Source organism: Primulina tabacum, chromosome 2 (assembly GCF_025594145.1).
Source record: "Primulina tabacum isolate GXHZ01 chromosome 2, ASM2559414v2, whole genome shotgun sequence".
Lineage (NCBI taxonomy): Eukaryota > Viridiplantae > Streptophyta > Magnoliopsida > Lamiales > Gesneriaceae > Primulina > Primulina tabacum.
This window is the reverse complement of record NC_134551.1, coordinates 54384466-54407540: the sequence shown is the minus strand read 5'-3', so window position 1 is coordinate 54407540 and position 23075 is coordinate 54384466. Positions and strand designations below refer to the sequence as shown.

At 35.6% G+C, this 23075-nt stretch overlaps 3 protein-coding genes across 8 annotated transcripts; all 3 read left to right on the top strand.

Annotated features, from left to right (window-relative positions):
- Nucleotides 1-741: 741 nt before the first annotated feature.
- LOC142537103 (polyribonucleotide nucleotidyltransferase 2, mitochondrial) lies at nt 742-9785 on the top strand. The gene is made up of 17 exons (XM_075642676.1): nt 742-1137; nt 1722-1877; nt 1963-2133; nt 2924-3049; nt 3116-3277; nt 3364-3483; nt 3799-3936; nt 4065-4227; nt 5312-5437; nt 5650-5780; nt 6609-6828; nt 6962-7045; nt 7678-7757; nt 8314-8457; nt 8567-8888; nt 9019-9146; nt 9534-9785. Exons 1-17 carry the CDS (start codon nt 811-813, stop codon nt 9633-9635), a joined length of 2700 nt encoding a protein of 899 aa, XP_075498791.1. The 5' UTR covers nt 742-810; the 3' UTR covers nt 9636-9785.
- Nucleotides 9786-10487: 702 nt separating this feature from the next.
- LOC142537102 (glycosyltransferase BC10-like) lies at nt 10488-14080 on the top strand. Of its 6 annotated transcripts, XM_075642669.1 has the most exons (11): nt 10488-10883; nt 11374-11490; nt 11666-11766; nt 11961-12032; nt 12276-12357; nt 12506-12586; nt 13039-13077; nt 13279-13344; nt 13463-13612; nt 13685-13813; nt 13893-14080. In XM_075642669.1, exons 1-11 carry the CDS (start codon nt 10650-10652, stop codon nt 13932-13934), a joined length of 1113 nt encoding a protein of 370 aa, XP_075498784.1. In that variant the 5' UTR covers nt 10488-10649; the 3' UTR covers nt 13935-14080. The 6 variants fall into 6 exon arrangements, with proteins under 6 accessions (XP_075498784.1, XP_075498787.1, XP_075498788.1 ...); XM_075642672.1 differs by lacking the exon at nt 11374-11490; XM_075642673.1 differs by lacking the exon at nt 11666-11766 and having other exon boundaries at nt 11374-11447.
- A 666-nt stretch (nt 14081-14746) lies between these two features.
- Nucleotides 14747-17442, top strand: LOC142537101 (galactinol--sucrose galactosyltransferase-like). Its single transcript, XM_075642668.1, has 4 exons — nt 14747-16007; nt 16083-16260; nt 16324-16691; nt 16776-17442. Exons 1-4 carry the CDS (start codon nt 14772-14774, stop codon nt 17337-17339), a joined length of 2346 nt encoding a protein of 781 aa, XP_075498783.1. The 5' UTR covers nt 14747-14771; the 3' UTR covers nt 17340-17442.
- The last annotated feature ends 5633 nt before the right edge of the window (nt 17443-23075 follow it).

The window sequence follows — 23075 nt, the reverse complement described above, 5'->3', positions numbered from 1 at the left end:
CGTCGGAGTAGTCACACCAAAGAATCTTTCGGGGCCCATTAACGTTCTTTCTATCTTGAAAGTGCAGGTCCATATGCCCGGCAACCATCTCCGGCTCATCAACTCGACTCGGTGAAATCGTCCACCAAACTCTTACTCAACCCTACCGATATTCACAGTAAAAATAATACTCTTATCATAAAAAGTAATATTTTTTCATGGATGACCCAAATAAGATATCAGTCTCACAAAATATAACACGTGAGACCGATCTACACAATTTTTTGTCAATTTACTGTTTGAGATTGTTGTAAAACTAAACAACAATGATGAAAGGTTGAACCGATTTAGGGAGAATAGTGTGACGATAAATTACGATATTGAACATGATAGAGTAAAATTGAAATTTGATCTTATTATTCTTATTTTACATCTAATCATTATTTTTTCGATACGACTAAATAAATATAAAAAGAACTATCTTATAAATTTAAATTTAAAATTAAATATGAATTGTCAAATATAATTTTTTAAAATATGTTTAGAAATTCAATTATATATTCATTTATCACAATCATGGATTTTTCGATTTAAAAATTTAAACAGGAAATTTTACGTTTTATCATTATATAAGAATTTTTTTCTTTATGGAAAACTAAAATTATATCAAAATTGATCTTGGCTGCCTAAAGTTTTAATGAAAATATTTAATTTAAAATGATTAAAAAACAATTATTTTATCACCAAACAATTCCAGCGCGATGCACCTGATCCCGCCCCACTCTCTCGTTAAACCCTAAACCCCGACGTCTCCATCTCTCCCGTCGCGCCATGGCACGAATGGCGAGTAAAGCCAATCCTCTACTCTCAACAAAACCATGGCCGCGAATCAAATTCCGTACAATTTGCGGCGGCCCTTGTTCCAACGCATTGTCCACGTCAGCCATCGCCTATTCTGAAACTCGAGTAGCAGGAAAGAAAATCCTTGAAACACACACCGAAGAGTTTGACGTTGGATCACGAAAAATTACGCTGGAAACAGGTAAGTTAGCGCGTTTTGCGAATGGCGCCGTTATCTTGGCTATGGAAGAGACGAAAGTGTTGTCCACGATTTCCGCAGCTAAGTGTGATGGCACTCGCGATTTCCTACCTCTCACTGTATGCGTTTATATCTTTTTGTTTTAGTACTATTTCAAGTTCACGCGTGGTTTCTCTTTCTCCTGGCGTCACTTGTTCAACTGGGATCACTTCCTCTTCTTTCTTTAATCCATCAAGACAACCAATATTTGTTTCGAACATGCTTTTTGAAGTTCAGTATGCCAAATTTGAATGTCTGCGTCTTGAAGTTTGAGTAAATCTATGTAGGAAAAGATTCAGAGTATCATTTTCTGTGGGTTTATCACGGGGCTTTTTGTTTTTAATATCTGTGTCTGTTTTTTTTATACTTTGAAATACACGGGGATTCCCAGTTTCCAAAATAAAACACACAGGAGAGTTAGAAATCTAACTGCCCGTTTTATCAGCTTCTGGGAGCCCTATCTTTACTATCCATACTGAAATTATGGAACCGATTGTTTCTTCTTTAACATTGAAACTCTACATTCTTAATTCTGATGAATTAACGTATCAGATGCATCTTTGATTGCGGTAGTTTTAAATTATAATTGGACTGCTTATAATTGCTGGCAGTGGCAAGTAGGTGCATCATCGATGCACGTTATGATGGAACATTTATTTGCTAGGTCGACTATCAGGAGAAACAATTTGCTCAGGGTGTGATTCCCAACACATTTATGCGGAGGGAGGGTGCTCCAAAAGAGCGAGAACTTTTATGTGGTCGAATCATAGATAGACCTATCAGACCACTTTTTCCTGCTGGATTTTACCATGAGGTTCAGGTACTATAATGCATTTAAACATTAACGAACAGTTTCCTGTTAACTCTACTCTTCCATTGATTTGGAAAATGGACTTCTTTGCTAGGTCATGGCTACTGTCCTTTCATCTGATGGGAGACAAGATCCAGATGTGATGGCTGCAAACGCAACATCTGCTGCACTTATGTTATCAGATATTCCATGGGGTGGCCCCATCGGGGTCATCCGTATAGGGAGGATTGGTGATCAATTTATTGTTAACCCCAGCATGGATGAGGTATTTTCAATCCCTTTTCCATTGTAAGATGCATTTCTTTATGCTCTTCACATAATTATCAATTAGGTTAATCTCCATTACTATTTGTTGTAGACATCATTGTTAAAATTTCAGCCGCTCTGCTGTTTCCTGTTTGCACTATTGCTTGAGAAACCCCGTAAATGATTGTCAGATTTTTTCTTACTTCTTTGTACTTCGACTTAATAATGTCAGTTGGTGTTCCAAATTAATCTGTGATCTTTAGATAGACTTGATTTTAGAGAAAACCACGGATTTTTTTTTCCCTGTTGAGACTAAGAGGTCTGGATGTGATAGTTACTTTATACCCAATTACATTAGATTAAGTAATGTGATGCCGTAGAGGACAGGTAGGGTAGCTTGGTTAATTGGTAAATTTTTTGTGGCGTAGTTACTAAAGGAGCGTTGTGCACTATGGTATGAGGTTGCATTACAGTGTAGGTCTGAGGCATCTCTAGTTGGCAGTCATATGAAAATAAAGTGCACTAAGGTGTATTAAATGTAGATGGATGAAGAAAATTTCACATGGAGTATAAGAGTTGGAGTGCATCAATTGAACCCTTCAGAACACGAATGCACATGCCTTGTACCATCTAATAACTAGATAAGGTGAAATTGTCCCATTTATGTCCTCAATGGATTCCAGTTCGAGATGATCTCAAACTTGCAGGTTGGACGCTAGTTTGAAGGTTCTTCTCTGCCTAATGAGATATTGTATTGAAGAAATCCTGTGCTTTTGATCTGATGTGCTATATCTCATGGATATTTGCAGCTTAATTTGAGTGATCTTAACTTGGTGTATGCATGCACAAAAGACAAGACTTTGATGATAGATGTGCAAGCACGTGAGATATCAGAAAAAGACTTAAAAGCAGCTCTAAGGCTGGCGCATCCTGAAGTGAGTGGTCACACTGGTCATGTTTAACACCATGATATTTTATGGTGCTTATCTTTTATTTTTCAGGCAGTTAAATATCTTGACCCTCAAATACGGCTTGCAGCCAAAGCTGGCAAACAGAAAAGAGAATATAAATTGTCTTTGGCATCCAAGGAAACCTATGAGAAAATTAGGAGTTTGGCTGAAGCTCCCATTGAAGCTGTGTTTACAGACCCTACATATGGCAAGGTGCATCCTTTTGTATTCTTATTGCTATTTACTCAGTTTGCTATCTTATTCTTATGAACCTTATTATCTTAATTTGTTGTGTGTAGTTTGAGCGGGGAGAAGCCTTGGATAATATTACGCAGGATGTGAAAAAAACACTAGAGGAAGAATGTGACGAGGAAGGTCTAAAATTTTTATCAAAAACTGTAGATGCTGTACGGAAACAGGTATTTTCATCATGATTTTGGCCTTACCCATCAATACATGTTTTCGATGTTTAAATTTATGTATTAAGTCCTTCAAAATGAATATTTATATATTGATGGTCATTCGTATAATGAAAATTTTCATTGAATTCGGAAGCAATTTCTGCTGAGCATATTGAAAAACAGCTCCAGGTGAAGTTATATGAGGACAAATTTAAATTCTTTGGTTTTGGTCAAAATTTTTGGGTTTCAACTGTGCTTTTCTTTCCACTAGATTCACTCTTCATAAACCCATCTTATTTAGGCATAGGCATCTTAAACTTATGATCATGTCAGGTTGTTCGCAAAAGGATAATCGGTGAAGGTCTGAGAGTTGATGGAAGATGCCTTGATGAAATCAGGCCTCTGTATTGTGAAGCTGGTTATTTACCTGTGTTACATGGCTCAGCAATCTTTTCACGTGGAGATACTCAGGTTAGTAACTTCATTGTCTATGGTGTTCCCGAAAGAGTTTGCTCATGATAGAGGGGCATGACATTTTTGTGGGCACTTTTCTTCTGGGATGCGTATGGTTGCCGTGGCATCTAATATGCTGGATACAGGTACTTTGTACTGTAACCCTTGGAGCACCTGGAGAAGCCCAACGTCTAGAATCTATAGTCGGTCCTCCATCCAAGCGATTCATGCTTCATTATAGTTTTCCACCATTCTGCATTAATGAGGTGGGTAAACGGGTTGGCCTGAACAGACGAGAAGTTGGGCATGGTAAGTTGCTTGAATTCCATGAGAGTGATGGGCACATATTCATGTTTGCAATGCATTATAGCTTAGTTGGCATGAAGTGATTTCTTTGGTCTTGGTCAACTGCTGATTCCAAGATGATTTTTTGTTATTATCTTGTAACTCATGGTGGAAAACAAGAACACAACTTGTTTATTGATATGTCCTCTGTTCATATAGGTTCCTTTATTTGGCAGTGTTATAATGGTAGAATGTGGTCTTCGACTCTGCGTGGTCTTCGACTCTGCGTGGTCTTCTAATAGCTGAGTAATAATTGCCCACAATTTTTGTCCACACTTGGCCTAGATTTTGGATGAGTTTGAATTTGAAGCAGTATTTGGTGACATTGTCCCTTAATAGTGAAACTGAATTTTCGATGGCATGATCGCAATGCTCCATTTTCACTTTAAGTTGAATACGCTGCAAAGTTGCATGTGAAAGATGTTTGTGTTAAGCTACTTTATGATATCAAAATATCTTGACATTTACAGTTCAACAGTTGCACATTGAAGGGGATGAATTTTAATCTTAGGACAGTTGTTTTTACTATCTTGGTGAGTGGTTGGATCTGCTCTGTAATCCTTATTTTGATTCTCTGACATTTGCAATCTGGAAGTTTATTGTTTATTCTGTTGTACTTGTAATGGAGAATACTTTTGGCAACAAGGTTTTTAGTTCTGCCAGGAACATATCCATAGTTGTCCTAATTCATGGTTTCTGGGCATCTATTTGCTCATTTTTCTTTATGCAAACTATTTTAACTTGTCTGATTGTCAGAAGTGAAAGCAAAACAATTTCCTTATTTGTCTCCACCATTGTCTCTCTGGAAGTGATGAGAAAATTTGCATCTCTCATGTGCCATTTGTTGGTGTTTTATTGGCTACATAATTGTCCAGGACTCCTCGTTCTTCATTCTGTTTGACCGTGATAGTTCTCTCTAAATTAGTGTTACAATGATATCAGTATGCCGTGTAGTTTTCTTAAGTTCCTTAAAGCTAGTCTTCAACGATGGTAACCTACTGGTCAGGACACCATTTGCGATTATTTATGCTGAATCTTCATTGTGCAGGTACTCTTGCCGAAAAAGCCCTACTTGCTGTATTACCTCCTGAAGATAATTGTCCATACACAGTTCGCATTAATGCTGAAGTTATGGCATCTGATGGATCAACATCAATGGCTTCTGTTTGTGCAGGTAGTCATCTCACAGCCGGGCTATTACTGTAGGAGCTTCACTATTTATGCATTTTACTGATCAGGAACTTTGCTCCATGATGATTAATTTATCTCTATTTGTATGGAGATATCCCTTTGCTTATTGCATCCATATCTCTATCTTTATCTAATGTGTGTTTACTTTCTCGAAAGATTTATTTGCCAGGATATAACATGCATCTATCATTCTAGGCAGCATGGCTTTGATGGATGCTGGCATTCTGTTGAAAGAACATGTAGCTGGTTTGTCAGTGGGCCTCGTCAGTGACATTGATCCCTCAACTGGTGCAATCACTGAATACAGAATTTTAACGGATATCCTGGTATATCAGCATATCTTCTTCTATAAAACTACAGAAGATTGCCCTTTGTTGTTTCTGCTTTGATTGTAAAAACTTTTTAAATTTGGAATGGTTGGTAGTGTGAGAAACAATTTGATGCATATTGGTTGTGCTCTAGAATAGTTAGTGTGGAAGAAGTTGGCTTGAATATTTTTCCATAAATTCTAGCATAACCAAAATAAGATTTGATTGTGTTTTATTTCTCTCCCTTGGCTGTATTGTGTTTTATCTTCAGTGGAAAGTGAGGATCGATCCCATCACTTGTGTGTTCTTGGTTGTGACTTGTGAGTTTCTTTTCATTATTCACTGTTCATTTATCTATTACTACCATTAAGGCTCAAGGACTTAGATCGACATTGTGGTCCATTTGGTATGGCCTCCCATCAAATTGCAGTTGTTACTTCATCAAATTACAGTATAGTCTCTCATCAATTTGTACGATTATGATATTACCTCTATTTTAATATAAATAAAATTAATTAGAAAAATGATTAAGCTCCAAAGAAGATTTTCACTAAATACATGACTGAACAAACACACAACGCGTGCACGTGAGAACTATTTTTTATTATTTTTTAGGGTGAATTGCCATACTTCCTATTTATCTATGCATATTTTGGGGACTATAATATGAAAAAGAATTATGGGGTGCGTGTATGGCATCTCACATATGTCATCCTTTAGCTGTTGGCCAATCAACATGATTCTTTATGATTCTCAACTAGGTTCAGAGTAATGTTTTACATTCCTCTCAGTTTTAAGTTATTAGATTATCCATGTGTCACTTCTTTTGTCGCATACTATTTCCAGGGTTTGGAAGATCATCTTGGGGACATGGACTTCAAAATTGCTGGAACCCGAAATGGAATTACAGCAATTCAGTTGGATATCAAGCCTGCTGGAATCCCTTTAGACATAATATGCGAGTGTTTAGAACCTGCTTATAAAGGGCGGCTTCAAATCCTTGATCACATGGATGGAGAGATAAATGTACCACGTACTCAGGATTGCAGATTCTCTCCACAGATATGTAAGATGTCCGATTGGAGCTTTGGCTTCTTCGCTTTCCTTCTGGTTTTTTGACACAGGCTGTGTGGTATCTTATGATATGGTGTTAATATTTTTAGTGATTTACGTGCCTTTTTTGTTTTACATTGATGCAGTGACATTGAAGTATAGCAACGATGTGATTCGCCGCCTAATTGGTCCTCTTGGCTCGTTGAAGAGAAAAATTGAAGAAGAAACAGGTGATTTAGTGATGTAGCTCTGGTACAAGATTTAGGACTGCTGTAGTCTGTGCTTTTTTAATTCTTCTTAATTTTGACTATCTTCTCAATATTCCTTGGCGCAATATGTTATTTTTCTTCTTTCTTTAAGGGGTCATAAAACTTACTTTGTTTTGTTATTGATACTGACCTGGAATTTCAATGATTTAGTTTAGTAATAGCATCTGAATATGTTGATGCTATTTGTTTACACAATTCTATTGTGTGCAAATATCTCTTGCTACTTGGAACAAGTAATCGCATGGACACTCTGTTCTTTGATATGGTTTGGCAAACTGTAGAGTGAAATTCCTATAATACTCAGGCACAATTTTTAAATCTTCAATTTGTACCACATTTTATTAATTTTCCTTGGCTATCATTTTTTTTTAATTTTTATACAACCATGCGAGGTGTTTCGCATTCTCTGGAAACATGTTGAGGTTTTAGGTTTATGATCTTGTTTGTATCCATTGAAGATTCTCATAATTTCTGAGTTTTATCCTTGCACTTATCAATATCACCACCATCGCTTAAAGAAATTGTTCTCAGGTGAGACTCTATTATGAGTTTGTTTACCTTCTGGTGGCTCATCATTACTTTCCATGCAACAGGTGGAAGGATTTCTGTGAATGACGGTTTTCTTACAATAGTTGCTAAAAATCAATCAGTATTGGATAAATTGATGGAAAAGGTAATAGTATACATTGTTTGGATGTATTTGGTTTGCATGTAGTGCACTCTCTTGGCTGGTGTTATAAGACAACCTGTTTTTGTTTTGCAAGTTGGGTTCATTATGCCCTCTACTTAATTCTGGCTATATCTAAAATTCTGATTATATAATCATAAAATTGGTAATACGAGGTTGTATAAACCAAACCGTCCAGTTGTGCAAAATTTGTCTAAAAAATCTTTGCCCTCTTTATAACAGGAAAATATTGCATCATCGTCAATATTATGTTACGATTGTGTTCCTTAGATTTTACCTGCATATTGGCAACAATAATTGACATATGACCATTGAGACAGCGATTGCCATTGAAACAAGTGAACCTTTTGCTTTGTATTTTATTTTAGAGAGAACAGATCATATCGTATATATGGTCAAAATTTGAACTCTATCACAGGCCATATCTTTTGCATATTGAGCAATCATTTTAGTATCTGTGCTTCCTCAGGCTATTGCCGGTAAGTGATCATTGCTTCGAAGACCTCATGCAATAGTTTGCCTTTTATATTTTTGTTTTCAGATCCATTTTATAGTGGGTCATGAGATTGAAATGGGGGGAGTGTATAAAGGTGTTGTAACATCAATCAAAGAGTATGGCGCCTTTGTGGAGTTCAATGGAGGCCAACAAGGTCTTCTACACGTTTCTGAGTTATCACATGAACCTGTTAGTTCATTTTGCTACATTCCTGATCATAATCGCTATGTTTGGAGCTTTCCATTTGTGGCCTTCCACATTCTTATGATAATCACAAATTATGTTGATTTATTGTCAGGTGTGCCAGGTCTCCGATATAGTGTCGGTCGGTCAAACACTTAATTTGATGTGCATTGGTGTGGACGTACGTGGTAATATCAAATTATCCCTCAAAGCCACTTTACCTAGACCAGGATCAAAAACAAGTGACGCAGTCAGAGTATCTGTGGCGTCTGTGCAACAAACACCAAAAATCAGGGTGCCAGTTAGTAATGTGCAAGAGCCAACAAATCGAGATGATCAGCCTTTGAGAGATGGGGATAGCTTATCGTCAATTGTGATTCGAAGTGTTGCTGATTGTGACCAGGAAAATTCTGCTGCTCTCGAAGAGAATAGCAAAGGTAGTTGTTGGTTTCATAGCACCCCAAAAAATTTAGCCCGAAGTCTGAAATTTACAATTATTCTTACCTTATAATGGTTTTCCCATCTGTTAAACATAATTGGCGTGTTCTAACCCAATGCAACCTACAGTTGAGGCTCCTATAAATGCGAAGAGACTGAAGCTTGGCATGGAAGTGACAGCCAAGGTTCATCAAATTCGAGCACATGGCCTAGTCCTTGACTTGGGTGGTGGTGTCCATGGCATGTATAGGTTTGAGGTAAACAAAGACTTCTCTCTTTGAACCTGATTGATCCTTTTGTTATGAGATTATTATAAATAAAACTAAAATTTTAGCCGCAGATGTCTGCAAACAAAGAATGTTTTTTATTTTTTTGTGGACTTTACCTAACTTGAAGTTATTTTCCTTTATTTTCCCAGTTTAATGCTATATCGTTACCAATCTGTGACTTATCCAAGCGTCTGATATTCAAGTCCTTATCAAATTATACCTGGCTAAATAAATAAGGCGAACAACTTCTCTTAAAATACTACACTCTACTGCGGTGACGATATTGTAGGAGAGATCCTGCAGAAAAATAGCTCGATGCCAGGATGATAAAAAGCTTAACACCTCTCACTCTTGCTATTCATTTCTGTACTGCAGAGCGGTGTCAGGAAAGACTTTGAGGTTGGCGAAGAAATAAGAGTACAGTGCTCTAGTTTCTCCAGCAAGGGGATCCCTGTAATGTCTTTGGTGCAAGAGTAGAACTCTTACGTTTAGCGTGGTATTGGAAATAAATTCAAAACCGATGCCACACAACCTTGGTAGGAATCTACTTATGCGAAGAACCTTTTTTGACAGAAAGGGGATCGTTGGATATCAAAGCATGCCTGAACTTTCCCGGTGACCATATTTGTACAACGGATTCAGCGTGTGGGTAGGGATTCTTTACCTAATGTAAACTTCTCCAGAAATTTTGGTTTCTTTTAGGATAAAGTGTTGTATGATATGCGTTTTTCTGAAGGAAATGTTTTTTTTGTTTTAATGAACTTATATTCCCTTTGTGCGTTTTGTTTTATGTATGGATCTCTTTAGATATTTATTTAATTATATTATATATACAGCGATAGCATTTAAGAATCAATTTAAACTCAAGAATTAAATTAATTATAAAATCAAAAAAATACAAGCATGTGTTGTTGGGGAGTGCGACTCTTGACCTTTCTTTTACAACCGATATGGTATGATACATATTCACGCAATGCTATAAGTAGAATAATGATTATTATTTATAATCATGATCGAGTTTATTCATAATTTTTTACATTTTTAATTATTATTTGGATAAAAACAACGTAATTATATTAAATATATGATTTGTTAAATTTTTATATATTATAATTATGAGTAAATTATATGAAAAATATTAATTATTTAAATGGATAGAATATTTTTGTAAAAATTAGTTGATGTCAAAAAATTGGATCACACAAGACCTTATTTCATATATAGTATGAGTCTTTTGTGAGACGAAATATGGATCGACTATAACTACATTTATAACCTTCACAAAATAATGAAACAATGAGTTTTTAAAAATTTATATGATACGGGCAACTAACAAATCGAAAAGGGAATAGCAACTACACCTCAGTTACTTTCAAGTCTTCATTTTTTCTTCGGATCTGATTGGCAGTGTGCCTATGAAGAAACACTGTCAGGGAATTGTTTTTCTGAATTCTCGAAATTATTGATAAGGTAGGGAAGGTGTAGAAAAGAATGAAGCGAAGATCAAATTCGCTGAAATTTCATCATATATGGAAGAGGAAGCTTTTTGCTATGCTTTTGTGTTTTTCTTGTTTCACCATTCTTCTACTCGTGGAATCGCAGTATAGCCCAATTCAAATGTTGACCTTCGTATCTCCGCCTACAATTGCCAAGCCTAAAATCGCTTGCCTATTTATAGCAAGGAATCGGATTCCACTTGACATGGTTTGGGATGCATTTTTTCGGGTAACTGCTCGGATTCCTCCTAGTTCCTTCTTTTTGTTTCTTATGCTACGTTTACCCTTGTTATTAGGCCTTAGTTGATTTTTCTTTGTTATGATGACAAAATGAAGTCATGATTTCCTCATTTGGATTTGGCATTTGAACTGCGTAGATCCCGTGTTAAAAAAAATTTTCCTTTTTAGCAGCATGGCTCTAGGAGTTCCTGTTTACGCCATGTCATTGTTAGTTTGACTAATTTACTTCTTATGCCAGTAGATTTTTATGTAAAACTTGCGTGTGAATTAATTGTTTTGAATAGTGACTTCTTGGCTTTGCTTGTGCATGGATCGGGGTTATAAGTTTTCACCATTTTAATAGATATTTTCCAATATCTGATCATGAGTTAGTAAATGGCAAAAAAGTTTACCTGCTATGTTTTATGATCTCATTAGTTTTAGCACATTATTCATTCTTACTTTATCACATATAATCAACATGCTGAGACTGTTTACAGGGAGATGAGGAAAACAGATTTTCTATCTATGTTCATTCACGTCCTGGGTTCTTGTTGAACAAGGCAACAACGAGGTCTCCATATTTCTTAAATCGTCAAATAAATGATAGCATACAGGTCTAATTTTATATTGATTATCTGAACTACTAGTCAATTCAAACATCTTTGGTCACATTGTGGTTTTTATTTATCTCATTGTTTTGAATTGAACATGTGTTTGTTATCCGCAAATCAGAAATTTGGTGCCACTTTTCAAATTTATTTTAGATACCTAGGGATTCTTTGATTCCAGGTAGATTGGGGAGAAGCTAGTATGATCCAAGCAGAGCGTATTTTACTCCAAAATGCACTGATGCATCCCTTAAATGAACGGTTTATTTTCCTCTCGGACAGGTCAATATGTGCTGTAGTTTTTATTTATTTGTTTCAGTAACTTTTCTAATGTTTATGTTTCATATCTGGAACTTTGAGAAACTGTTGCATCTTCTTGTTATAAAAGTACTGAAGTTTCCATCTATGGCTGCCTACAATCTCTAATGTCTAAGTTCCGTTGTTAATTTTTTTTAAATTTTTTTGTCTTGTCACAGCTGCATACCTTTATACAATTTCAGCTACGTATATGACTATATAATGTCGACCAATACTAGCTTCGTGGACAGGTTAGTTGAAATGTAATCCATCATTTTCCCTTTTCAATCATCAGGTGTTATTCTGTCATGTCCAATCTCTGGCTGATCTCTTTACGCAGGAATAAATTTCATATCTTTCTGTTTCTCTTCCATATAAGTTCTTCTTTATATCCATTTCCTTTGAAATTGAATCAATATTTGTAACAATGTATGTTAACCGCATACCACATTTAGTTTGTTATGAGCATTTCCTATTCATAATAATGTAAGCAGTTTTGCTGACACAAAAGAGGGTCGATACAATCCGAAAATGGGTCCAGTGATTCCTGTTGATAACTGGAGGAAAGGATCTCAGGTCCGGCATATTTCTGTTCTATTTCATGCTTTTCGAACTTTAATTAGCTTCCTGGTATTACATACAGAAAGGAAAATGGATTGGAGAAGTAAAAACTGATGTGTATCATCAAGTACCAGTCTGTAAACCATGTCCTTCATTCTTGCAGTGGGTTGTTCTTACTAGAAAGCACGTCGAGACCATAGTTCAAGATGACTCTGTATTCCCGATGTTTCAGTGGCATTGCAAGGCAAGCTGTTTTATAATTCTGTTCTACCGTTATGCTGTCTCATTTATGACTTTTACTCTGCCATCACTGGTCCTAGCACTGGTAGCAAATATGCTTGAAGATTTCTTTTTTGCGTAACATGCCTTTCCATCACATAATTGATGGTCTAGAAGTTACCATACAATTGTACTATTGTGAGAGCTTGGTTTAATTGAAGAAGCGTGATAATCGACTGGAACTCCTCGTGTTTGACCTGCTGATGGTCCCACACTTTGTAATCTGCCAGCTTTCAAATTTTAATACCGCGGCATCAGGTTGGTTCAAGTGGAACTCCAAGTACACTGTGAGACACACCAAATGAACTGACCTTGCACAGGATGCATATGCATTTATTTGGACCACCACATCATATGATGCTTTGTGTGTGTTGACTGAATTTTTCAGTAACTCGTTTTTTACCTTTTTGCAAGCAGAAGAGATCTTTACCAGAATTTTGGCGTGAGACAGCGCTTGTAAGTGTCTGTTCTGTGCAGTTTGCTACCTTTTCCCTCTTCCACCACCCCCTTGTACCTTATTTATCAGTAATAAATTGCTGGTTCAGATTGTTGCCGCTACCTTGTATAATCTTCACATATATGCAGATTACTAGGTCATGAAATGTAACTTGAAGATATGATATTTTTCTCGTTTTTGTTTAAATCTCTTATCTGCAGCCAGCTGATGCATCTAAGGAACATAACTGCATACCAGATGAACATTATGTCCAAACGCTCCTTGCTGTAAGTTGATCTCTTACTCGTATACCAGAGTAACATCTTTTCAGCCAAAATTTCAAATATAATATTATCCATGTCCAACCACTTATTTCCCCGCCCATTCCTTTATTCAACTGATCAGCAAAAGGGCCTTGAAGGAGAAATCACAAGGAGATCACTGACTCACTCTTCATGGGATCTTTCATCTTCCAAAGACCCTGAAAGGCGAGGATGGCATCCCCTGACTTACAAGTTAGCTGATTCCTCTCCCATGCTCATCCAATCCATCAAGGTACTCGGTGAAGTTGTAGCAATTTTTGGTCTCTGCACAGCTAAGAAACTTGTTAATTTATCAATACTCTAGGATATAGACAATATCTATTATGAAACCGAGTACAGAAGAGAATGGTGCACTAGCAAGGGAAAACCCTCAAAATGCTTCCTTTTTGCGAGGAAATTTACACGGCCTGCTGCTCTACGCCTGCTTAATACAGTGAGTCGAGAAGACATGTTTAAATGCTATGCGCTTTTTAAAATTTTAAAATAAACATAACTTGTATCTGCTGCTGCAGTCTGTTCTAGGAATATCTAGTGAAGCAACAAGCAGAGCCTGAAATAATTTCATTGAGGATCACTAGCTATGAAAATGACTGTTATATTGTGAATAGAGAAAATTGTACACAAGAAATTCAGAGTTTATAAATCGGTTTTGTATCGATAAACTATCTACCACTGGTGTAGTAATTTGTTATGTCCAGAATTTGGAATTTCTTTGGGACCTGGCCTCTGGAATCTCGTTTGGCCCACATTTTTATTCTGCTAATATTGCCATGTACATGTGTACTATAATCCAACAGAAAAAAGGTCCCAACCCCAAAACAGAACCTTTTTCGTTAAGTTCTTGCTTAAAAAACAAATCTTCCTAAATCAAAATTGTCCCAACAAAAGAAATGAACGATTAAAGTGTGGAAAATTTTAATTTACATGGAAGCAAGATATGGGTACATGTGGCATGTGAATGGATTATATTTGAAGCACGTGGCAATACAAACACCGACGATCGTTTATGATCAATATCATATTAAATTGAACAGTGATTAGACTTTGTATATTAACTATGGATGAATGGAGCAAACGCAATATTTTTTCTGATGTAAATTTAAGTGTTGCTCAATTTGAAAGAACATTCGGATATTATTAATTATTAATTAACGTAAAAGCATATGATTCCTTTTGGCGCCTCGACTGCATCTCACCGACATGCATTGGATGATCCTTCCGTATTTATTCACCATCACTTTTACTTGCACTTTAAGATATATGCACAAAACAAACGAATTTCTTTCTTCTTTGGCTAACACCATTCTTGAAATCTTAATACTGATTCCCACACTTTTATCATCTCTATATAAGCCGCCACTTCCTCGACACCAACATAGCTATTACTAACAATGGCTCCAAGTTTGAGCAAAGATGCTTCCAAATCCGCATTTCATGTCGATGGATCGTCCACTCACTCATCAATAACTATAGATGAAAATTCCAATTTCACTGTCAATGATCATGTCTTTCTTTCACAGGTCCCACCCAATATCACCGTCACTCCATCACCCTACACCGCTGGGGACCTCGACGCCCCCACCCCGGGATGCTTCGTCGGTTTCGACACCCAAGAACCCCGTAGCCACCACGTCGTTTCCATCGGCAAGCTCAAAGGAATCAAATTCATGTCCATTTTCCGCTTCAAGGTCTGGTGGACCACCCACTGGACCGGCTCTAAAGGCTCCGATATGGAGCACGAAACCCAAATTCTCATGCTTGACAAGTCACACGACGGCATAAGACCCTATGTCCTGTTTCTTCCACTCATCGAGAGCCCTTTTCGGGCTTCTCTCCAGCCCGGACCCCACGACCACGTGGACTTATGCGTGGAAACCGGGTCGACAAAAGTTGCAGGATCCTCATTTCGGACCTCGCTCTACATGCACGCAGGAGACGATCCCTTTACCCTAGTAAAAGACGCCATTAAAGTGGCGCGTACGCATTTGGGAACCTTCAAACTTCTAGATGAGAAAACCCCACCAGGAATTGTGGACAAATTCGGGTGGTGCACGTGGGATGCCTTCTACTTAACGGTCCACCCTCACGGTGTTTGGGAAGGTGTCAAGGGCTTGGTCGACGGCGGATGTCCACCGGGTCTGGTGCTGATCGACGACGGCTGGCAGTCCATCTGCCACGACGAGGATCCGATCAGCTCCGAAGGAATGAATCGCACCTCCGCCGGCGAGCAAATGCCGTGCAGACTCATCCAATTCCCTGAAAACTACAAGTTCAGAGACTACAAGAGCCCGAATAAATCTGTGCAGGGCCCGGATTCCGGCATGGGGGCGTTTATCAGGGACCTGAAGCACAAGTTTACGACCGTGGATTACGTGTATGTTTGGCATGCCTTGTGCGGGTACTGGGGTGGAATCAGGCCAAATCTCCCCGGCATGCCCGAGGCAAAGGTGATTACACCGGTGCTGACACCGGCCCTGAAAATGACGATGGAAGATTTAGCAGTCGACAAGATTGTAAACAATGGAGTGGGGTTGGTCCCACCTGAGATTGCTTATCAGATGTATGAAGGGTTACACTCACATCTGGAGTCTGTTGGGATTGATGGGGTCAAAATTGATGTGATTCACGTAAGTACATAGGCAGGCGAATTTATTAATTTTTTGGTTTAAAATTCAATGTTATGCTTTCTTGTGTGTGTACAGTTGCTGGAAATGTTATGCGAGGACTACGGTGGGAGAGTGGAGCTAGCTAAGGCATACTATGGGGCTTTGTCCTCTTCGATAAGGAACCACTTCAAGGGGAACGGTGTAATTGCTAGCATGGAGCACTGCAATGACTTCATGTTTCTCGGCACCCAGGCCATATCCCTAGGCCGTGTCGGTATGTATGTTTGATTTCTAAAACGCTACTTAATAGCTTCTCATTCTCATACAACTGACGCAGGAGATGACTATTGGTGCACGGATCCGTCGGGGGACCCCAACGGCACATTCTGGCTCCAGGGCTGCCACATGGTGCACTGTGCTTACAACAGCCTGTGGATGGGCAATTTCATCCACCCCGACTGGGACATGTTCCAGTCCACTCACCCATGCGCGGAGTTCCATGCCGCATCCCGAGCTATTTCAGGTGGACCCATCTATGTGAGCGATTCGGTTGGCAAGCACAATTTCGAGCTGCTAAAGACCATGACCTTGCCTGATGGCACCATCCTGCGGTGCGACTACTACGCACTTCCCACTCGTGATGGCCTGTTTGAAGATCCGCTTCATAACGGCAAGACCATGTTAAAAATTTGGAACCTAAACAAGGTACAGTATTGATACTTAGACCTACCTATTGGTGCAATATGCATGGATACTGAGTTCATTAAATTAACTCGATATTTGCATCAGTTCACGGGAGTTGTTGGGCTGTTTAACTGCCAAGGCGGAGGATGGTGCAGGGAGACGAGGCGCAACAAATGTGCCTCCGAATACTCCAAAGTTGTCTCCTCGGTCACAGGCCCAAGCGACATCGAATGGAAACACGGCACAAACCCAATCCCCGTTGAAGGAGTTCAAGCATTCGCCATGTACTTGTTCCGCGAGAAGAAGCTCGTTGTGGCCAAGCCATACGACACCATAGCCATATCGCTGGAACCCTTCAATTTCGAGCTCATCACAGTCTCTGCTGTCAAGTATTTGGCCAAAAAGACCATCCGATTTGCTCCGATCGGGCTAGTAAACATGCTGAATACGGGTGGCGCGGTTCAGTCTTTGGTGTTGGACGAGAATGCGAAATGTGTTAAAATTGGAGTGAAAGGAACGGGAGAATTAAGGGTGTTTGCTTCGGAGAGACCCGTGGCTTGCAAGCTTAATGATGGGAATCCGACGTTTGGGTATGAAGATAAGATGGTTATTGTTCGAGTCCCGTGGAATGCTCCTTCCGGCCTTTCTCTCATTGAATACCACTTTTAAAGTTAGGAAACGAGGGGGTTTATTTTCCCCTTGAAATAATAAGTTTTCCATGTGTGGGTACTTCATGTAACATTAAATGTTAAGCGTTCTTTTCTGAGGAATAAAGTTATTTTTATCGTTATCTGTGAATTTTTAAAAATATTTTCTAATAAAATTTCAAGAACATACTATATAATAATAAAATGTCAAGTGTGAAAAATAAAAATTTACGATAAAAAGTGAAAATCTGCACTCACAAAATATATTAAACGATACATTTTTATAAAATTTTCTCCACTTAATTGGGTTTTTCTTCCCAAATTGACATACCTATTTATAGAATTTCTTTGGAAATAATCCAAAAATAAATGCATCATTACATACATCATCAAACACTAATTTTTAATATTTACAACTCTTATTTTCAATACTCAATCTCTTATTTTCAACAATCCCCTTTGTGAGTTGTGATGATGATCATGATATAATGATTGTCTTCATTACGTGTTTTTATATTATCTCGTTAAAAATATTACTAGGAAAAACTCATTGAGATAAAAACCATAGTAATGGAAAAAAAAAGTGCAGTCACGTAAACTCCCCATCATGTTAACACGAACGATTATTCACAAATTTCGTAGATTGCGCATCCCAATATTATGTATATGCTTTCTGAATATTGTCGTAGAAAATGCCTTTGTGAAGAGATATAATGAGTTTTCACTTGACTGAATGTGACAAATATCAATATCTTTATTCTTCTCAAGCTCTTGGGTGAATGCGAAGAATTTAAGGGGAATATGTTTAGTTATGTCGTTTTTTGTGTATCTTTCTTTTATTTGAGTAACACATGCAGCATTATCTTCATATAGTGTCACATGCTTCTAGTCGAATGATAATTTGCATGAGATTTAGATATGTTCGGTCATTGATTTTAGCCACACACATTCACGACTTGCTTCATGTAGTACAATAATCTCGGCATGATTTGATGAAGTTGTTACGAGTGTTTGTTTCTGTGAACGTCAAGAAATTGCAGTGTCTCCACGAGTAAATACATATCTGATTTAGGAACGTGCCTTGTGTGGATCAGATAAGTACCCAGCATCAGCATAACCAATTATACTTTGATTAGTATTTTTTGAATTCAAAAGTCTCAAGTCTGTCGTTCCTCGTAGATAACGTAATATAGGTTTAATTCTGTTCCAGTGTCTCTTTGTTGGATATGAGCTAAATCTTTCCAATAAATTTACAGCAAAAGATATATCAGGTCGTGTACAATTTGCAAGATACATAAGGACACTAATAGCATTTAGATATGGTACTTCTGTACCAAGAATAACTTCATCATCTTCACATGGACAGAATGCATCATTTTCTATATTTAATGATCTAACAATCATTGGAGTACTTAAAGGATTTGATTTATCCATATTAAAACGTTTAAGGACTTTTTCTGTATAATTTGACTAATAAACAAATATTACACATTTTTTTGTTCAATTTGCAAACCCAGACAATATTTTGTTTTTCCAAGGTCTTTCATTTCAAATTCTTCCTTCAAATACAATACAACTTCTTGAATTTCTTTTTTGTTCTAATGATGTTTAAATCATCAACATATACAGCAATAATTACGCATCAAGATGTTGTTTTCTTAATGAAAACGCAAGGACGTATTGAATTGTTTACATATCCCTTTTTCATTAAGTGTTTATTTAGCCGATTATACCACATTCGACCGAATTGTTTAATCCATATAATGATCTTTGCAATTTCACAAAATAACATTCTCTGGATTTTGAACTTTGTGCTTCATGCATCTTTGCAATTCATTTTTAAAAACACTTATATTTATAATAAAATTCAAAATGATAACAATAATAAATATATGTTTTTGTTTGTTTTTCCTTAACTATTAATAACTTCTAAACTAAATTGAAGAAAAAAATGAAATTTAGCAACAATTTTTTAGAATGAAAAATTTAGCTACCTATTTTTTAAAATGAAATTTAAATTTATCGACCCAATCCATTCCAGCGTGAATAACAATATTTTTTTCATGATTCGGGTCGGATATGAGACATGTTTCACAAAATTCTCCCAAACAGCCTCATAGGAGTTTCTGTGCCAATTTTATTTTTAACTTGAGTAAATTAACATCCATGAATAATGTAAATAATAATAATAATAATAATAATTAATACATGTCTATTTGTTTGTTTATTTATTTTTTCTGTCTATTAATCAATAAATTCTAAAATAAATGGAAGTAAAATGAAATTTAATCATCATTTTTTGGAATAAAATTTAAGCTTTCATTTTTCGGAAAGAAATTTAAAATAATAAAAATAAATACAAATTTTATTATTTGTTTTCTAAACTATTAATGAATTCTAAAATAAATCGAAAAAAATGAAACTTAACCACATTTTTTAAAATAAAATTTATATTATATTTAAAAAAATATTTAATATAATTTAAAATAAATAGAAAAATAATAAAATTTAAGCTCTATTTTTTAAAAATGAATTATATTCTTATTTAAAAAATAATTATTTTTGTTTGATTTCTCTCCTTTTTCTTTTTGTTTGATTTATGAACTCCATCTTATTTTTTTCGATGCCATCTTTGTTTGATTTATTTTTTTCATTAGAATTTAAAATAATCAAATTAAAATAAAATATACACTTTTGTTCAAAATTTTATAGTTCTCTAAAATTTGATTAGGTCTTCTGTGAACTGGTATCATGGATATATATCCCTGAGAAATATTGATATGGTCCCATTTTGGAGTGAAAAACAATTTTTTTTATAATTTGAGTCGGATATGAGACATGTTTCACAAAATTATCACTTGAAACAGCCTCACATGAGTTTTTGTGCCAATTTTTATTTTTAATTTGAGTAAATTACCATCATGAATAACGTAAATTGTGTGAATTTACATGTATGTCCTTATTTTAGTTAGATAGTATTAGTAAATACATGTTTTTTTTTCTGGTATTAATGAATTTGAAAATAAATCAAAGAAAAAAAATATTTTGGAATAAAATTTACAGTCCATTTTTTTAAAAAAAATTATATTTTTATTGAAATTTAAAATAAGTGACACAATATCGGAACTACGCACAAGAACTTCTTAAGAGTTCATCTATGTCAGTACTACTCTTACTGAGCAACTGTCTTTGTCATCGATCGACATGTCATATGCACAACTTTTATACACAATTGCTTCAAGTTTTTTGATACATGCATCTTGTTCTGAAATTTTCTTCTTTGCTTCCATCAACTCCTTTTTATGCTCAGTGATTACATCTTTCGCAACATCATCACCATTCCCGTTTCTACCAACATTGAAGTAGATCATTGGAGTCATATGATCTCTAATACCTCTCACACGCCCAGCATGTTCTTAAGTCTCAATTGCTTTTGTAAGTATACCATCTTTTGGCCCTTCAATTTTCAGCTTACTCTCTTCTTGTATATAAGCATCATGTAATATTGAAAACTTTTTTTTATTGAATTAGTACAATTGCAATAAAATTATTGGTTGAGTTATTTTCATTTTTCTTACAATCTTATCCACTGTTTTTGTCAAATCCTCGCCTTCAAAGCTCCATTCTTTGTTGAGTCGTCCTTTCTTCCAAATAATAGCTCTATTGATCTCATCATCATCACATAGTTCAGCGCCTACAGCAAGAAATTAGTAACTTATCAAAGTTCAGATAATATCAAACTAAAAAAATCCAAGATAAAATAAAGTGATTAAAAAACATCAAAAAATAAAATTAACCGATACAGAAAAGAGAGAACACCACAAATTCTCAATTGGTTGACTTATTATTTCTTCGACAAAGCGTGCATATCCTTTCTATGCAAGCCTGTAAGAGTATATATTCTGCTTTCTTCTCTCTTTTTGTTGATCACTTAGTCTCTAGTTATTTCAGAAATTCCACAATCAAATTTCAATATAAATTATGGTAGACTAATTTTGAAAGAACAAATTATGATTCTTACAATGAAGTCGTCTGACATGCGACTAATGACAAAAGAACTCCAATCATCTTTGCTAACTCCATAGCCAGTACGTGGCTCGTTCAACTCTTGTGGCTTGTCATGCTTGCTAAAAATGAATGTTTGACTTAGATGAGTTTTGTACGCCACTTGTTATTTGTTGATTTACTTGTTATGTCACCATTGTAGTCAACTGTAAATAAAAAATTAGGAAATAAGTTCAAAAGATAAACTAATAACATTAAATATACCATATAATTTAAATATTATAGTTGTAAAAACATGACAACTTACTTACATTAACTGATTCCCATATCAATTCTTTAACATCACTTGGAATATTTTGATTTTCAAGTTTTAGAGTAGTAACGTACTCAAATTATATGTAATTTTTTTCACTTACTTGTATTTTTTATTTTCTTATTATTGTTTTTTTTATTTTTTTCATAATTTCTAAAATAATTAAAAATATATATATAATTATAAATTAAAAGATATCATGCTACCAAACTTGTGTATTGAATTTATAAATTTTTCTGATATATAATATAATTTTTTTTAAAAAAAAGTACAACTATGATCCATTTTTTAATATCGAACAAAATGGTTATACAATATGTGAGACAGTAAAACTAATTGTTTAAAAATTATGGCGTAAAATTTATATATTCTGAAAATTGATTTTGGAACTAAAACCAAGAAAAGATTTTAGTTCTGATTTTGATTCTGTTGTTTTTGAGAATCATGCTCGGATTTACTTTTAGATCATTAATGTCTAAATTTTAAACAATATTAGTAGATGTTTCAAATACCACCAAATTTTGTGTATTGAATTTATAAATTTTTCATATATATAATATTTTAAAAAAAAATTGCCACTAAAACATTTCATTTTCTTATAATAGACTCCAAATTCTTCTGAGATTATTAACATATTGATATTCATAATTATTTATATATCAATAATTATAAGATTACATTAAAATCATAAAAAAAATATGTAGAGAAAATTAAAAGAAAAACATTTAAAAATATTATAAGATGGATTATTTACAAAAATTAATATATGAGTTATATTTTATTCTTGAAATGATATTAATTATTATAATCAATTTATAGTATAATATTTATTAGAATTCTACGTATACATCTTTATTGAATTATTGAAGTCATTTTTATGGAAAAATAAAACTCATTATCCAAAGGTATGGATAGAAAAGCATGACGACTACCTGGCAAGATATTTTTCGCTGTCCCTGATGATATCTTGAGTTCTAGTTTATTTTGTGGCATTTTGAGCAGAGACCGTATGGTTAATTGACCTCACCGTGTATAATTCCACACCATGATGTTTCTACATGTTATTAATTTGTATATTGATTGCCGAGGAAATGAGCTATGATTAGAGATCAAGAATTAATTTGATTCCGAAGATTATTCAGAGTCCGTGCATGAAAGAGAGTACAATCTTACGGACTAAGACGGAATGGTGTTTCTGTTTGCGCAGGTAGGGTGCTGGGATTGCTATGTAGGGATCCCAACTTGCTTGAGATCGTAGAGCAATGTTTGCTGGCTTCATCTTCGGTGCTTAGCTTCTGGATTCCCAATGAAAAGGGCAAACCACCTTCTGAAACTTTGACATCAGTAACCATTTTGTGGATAGATATTTGGGCATGGGTTTGCACGCGATCCATTTCGTGGACACTGTTAAAATATGACCCTAATTTTCATCTTTGTTAC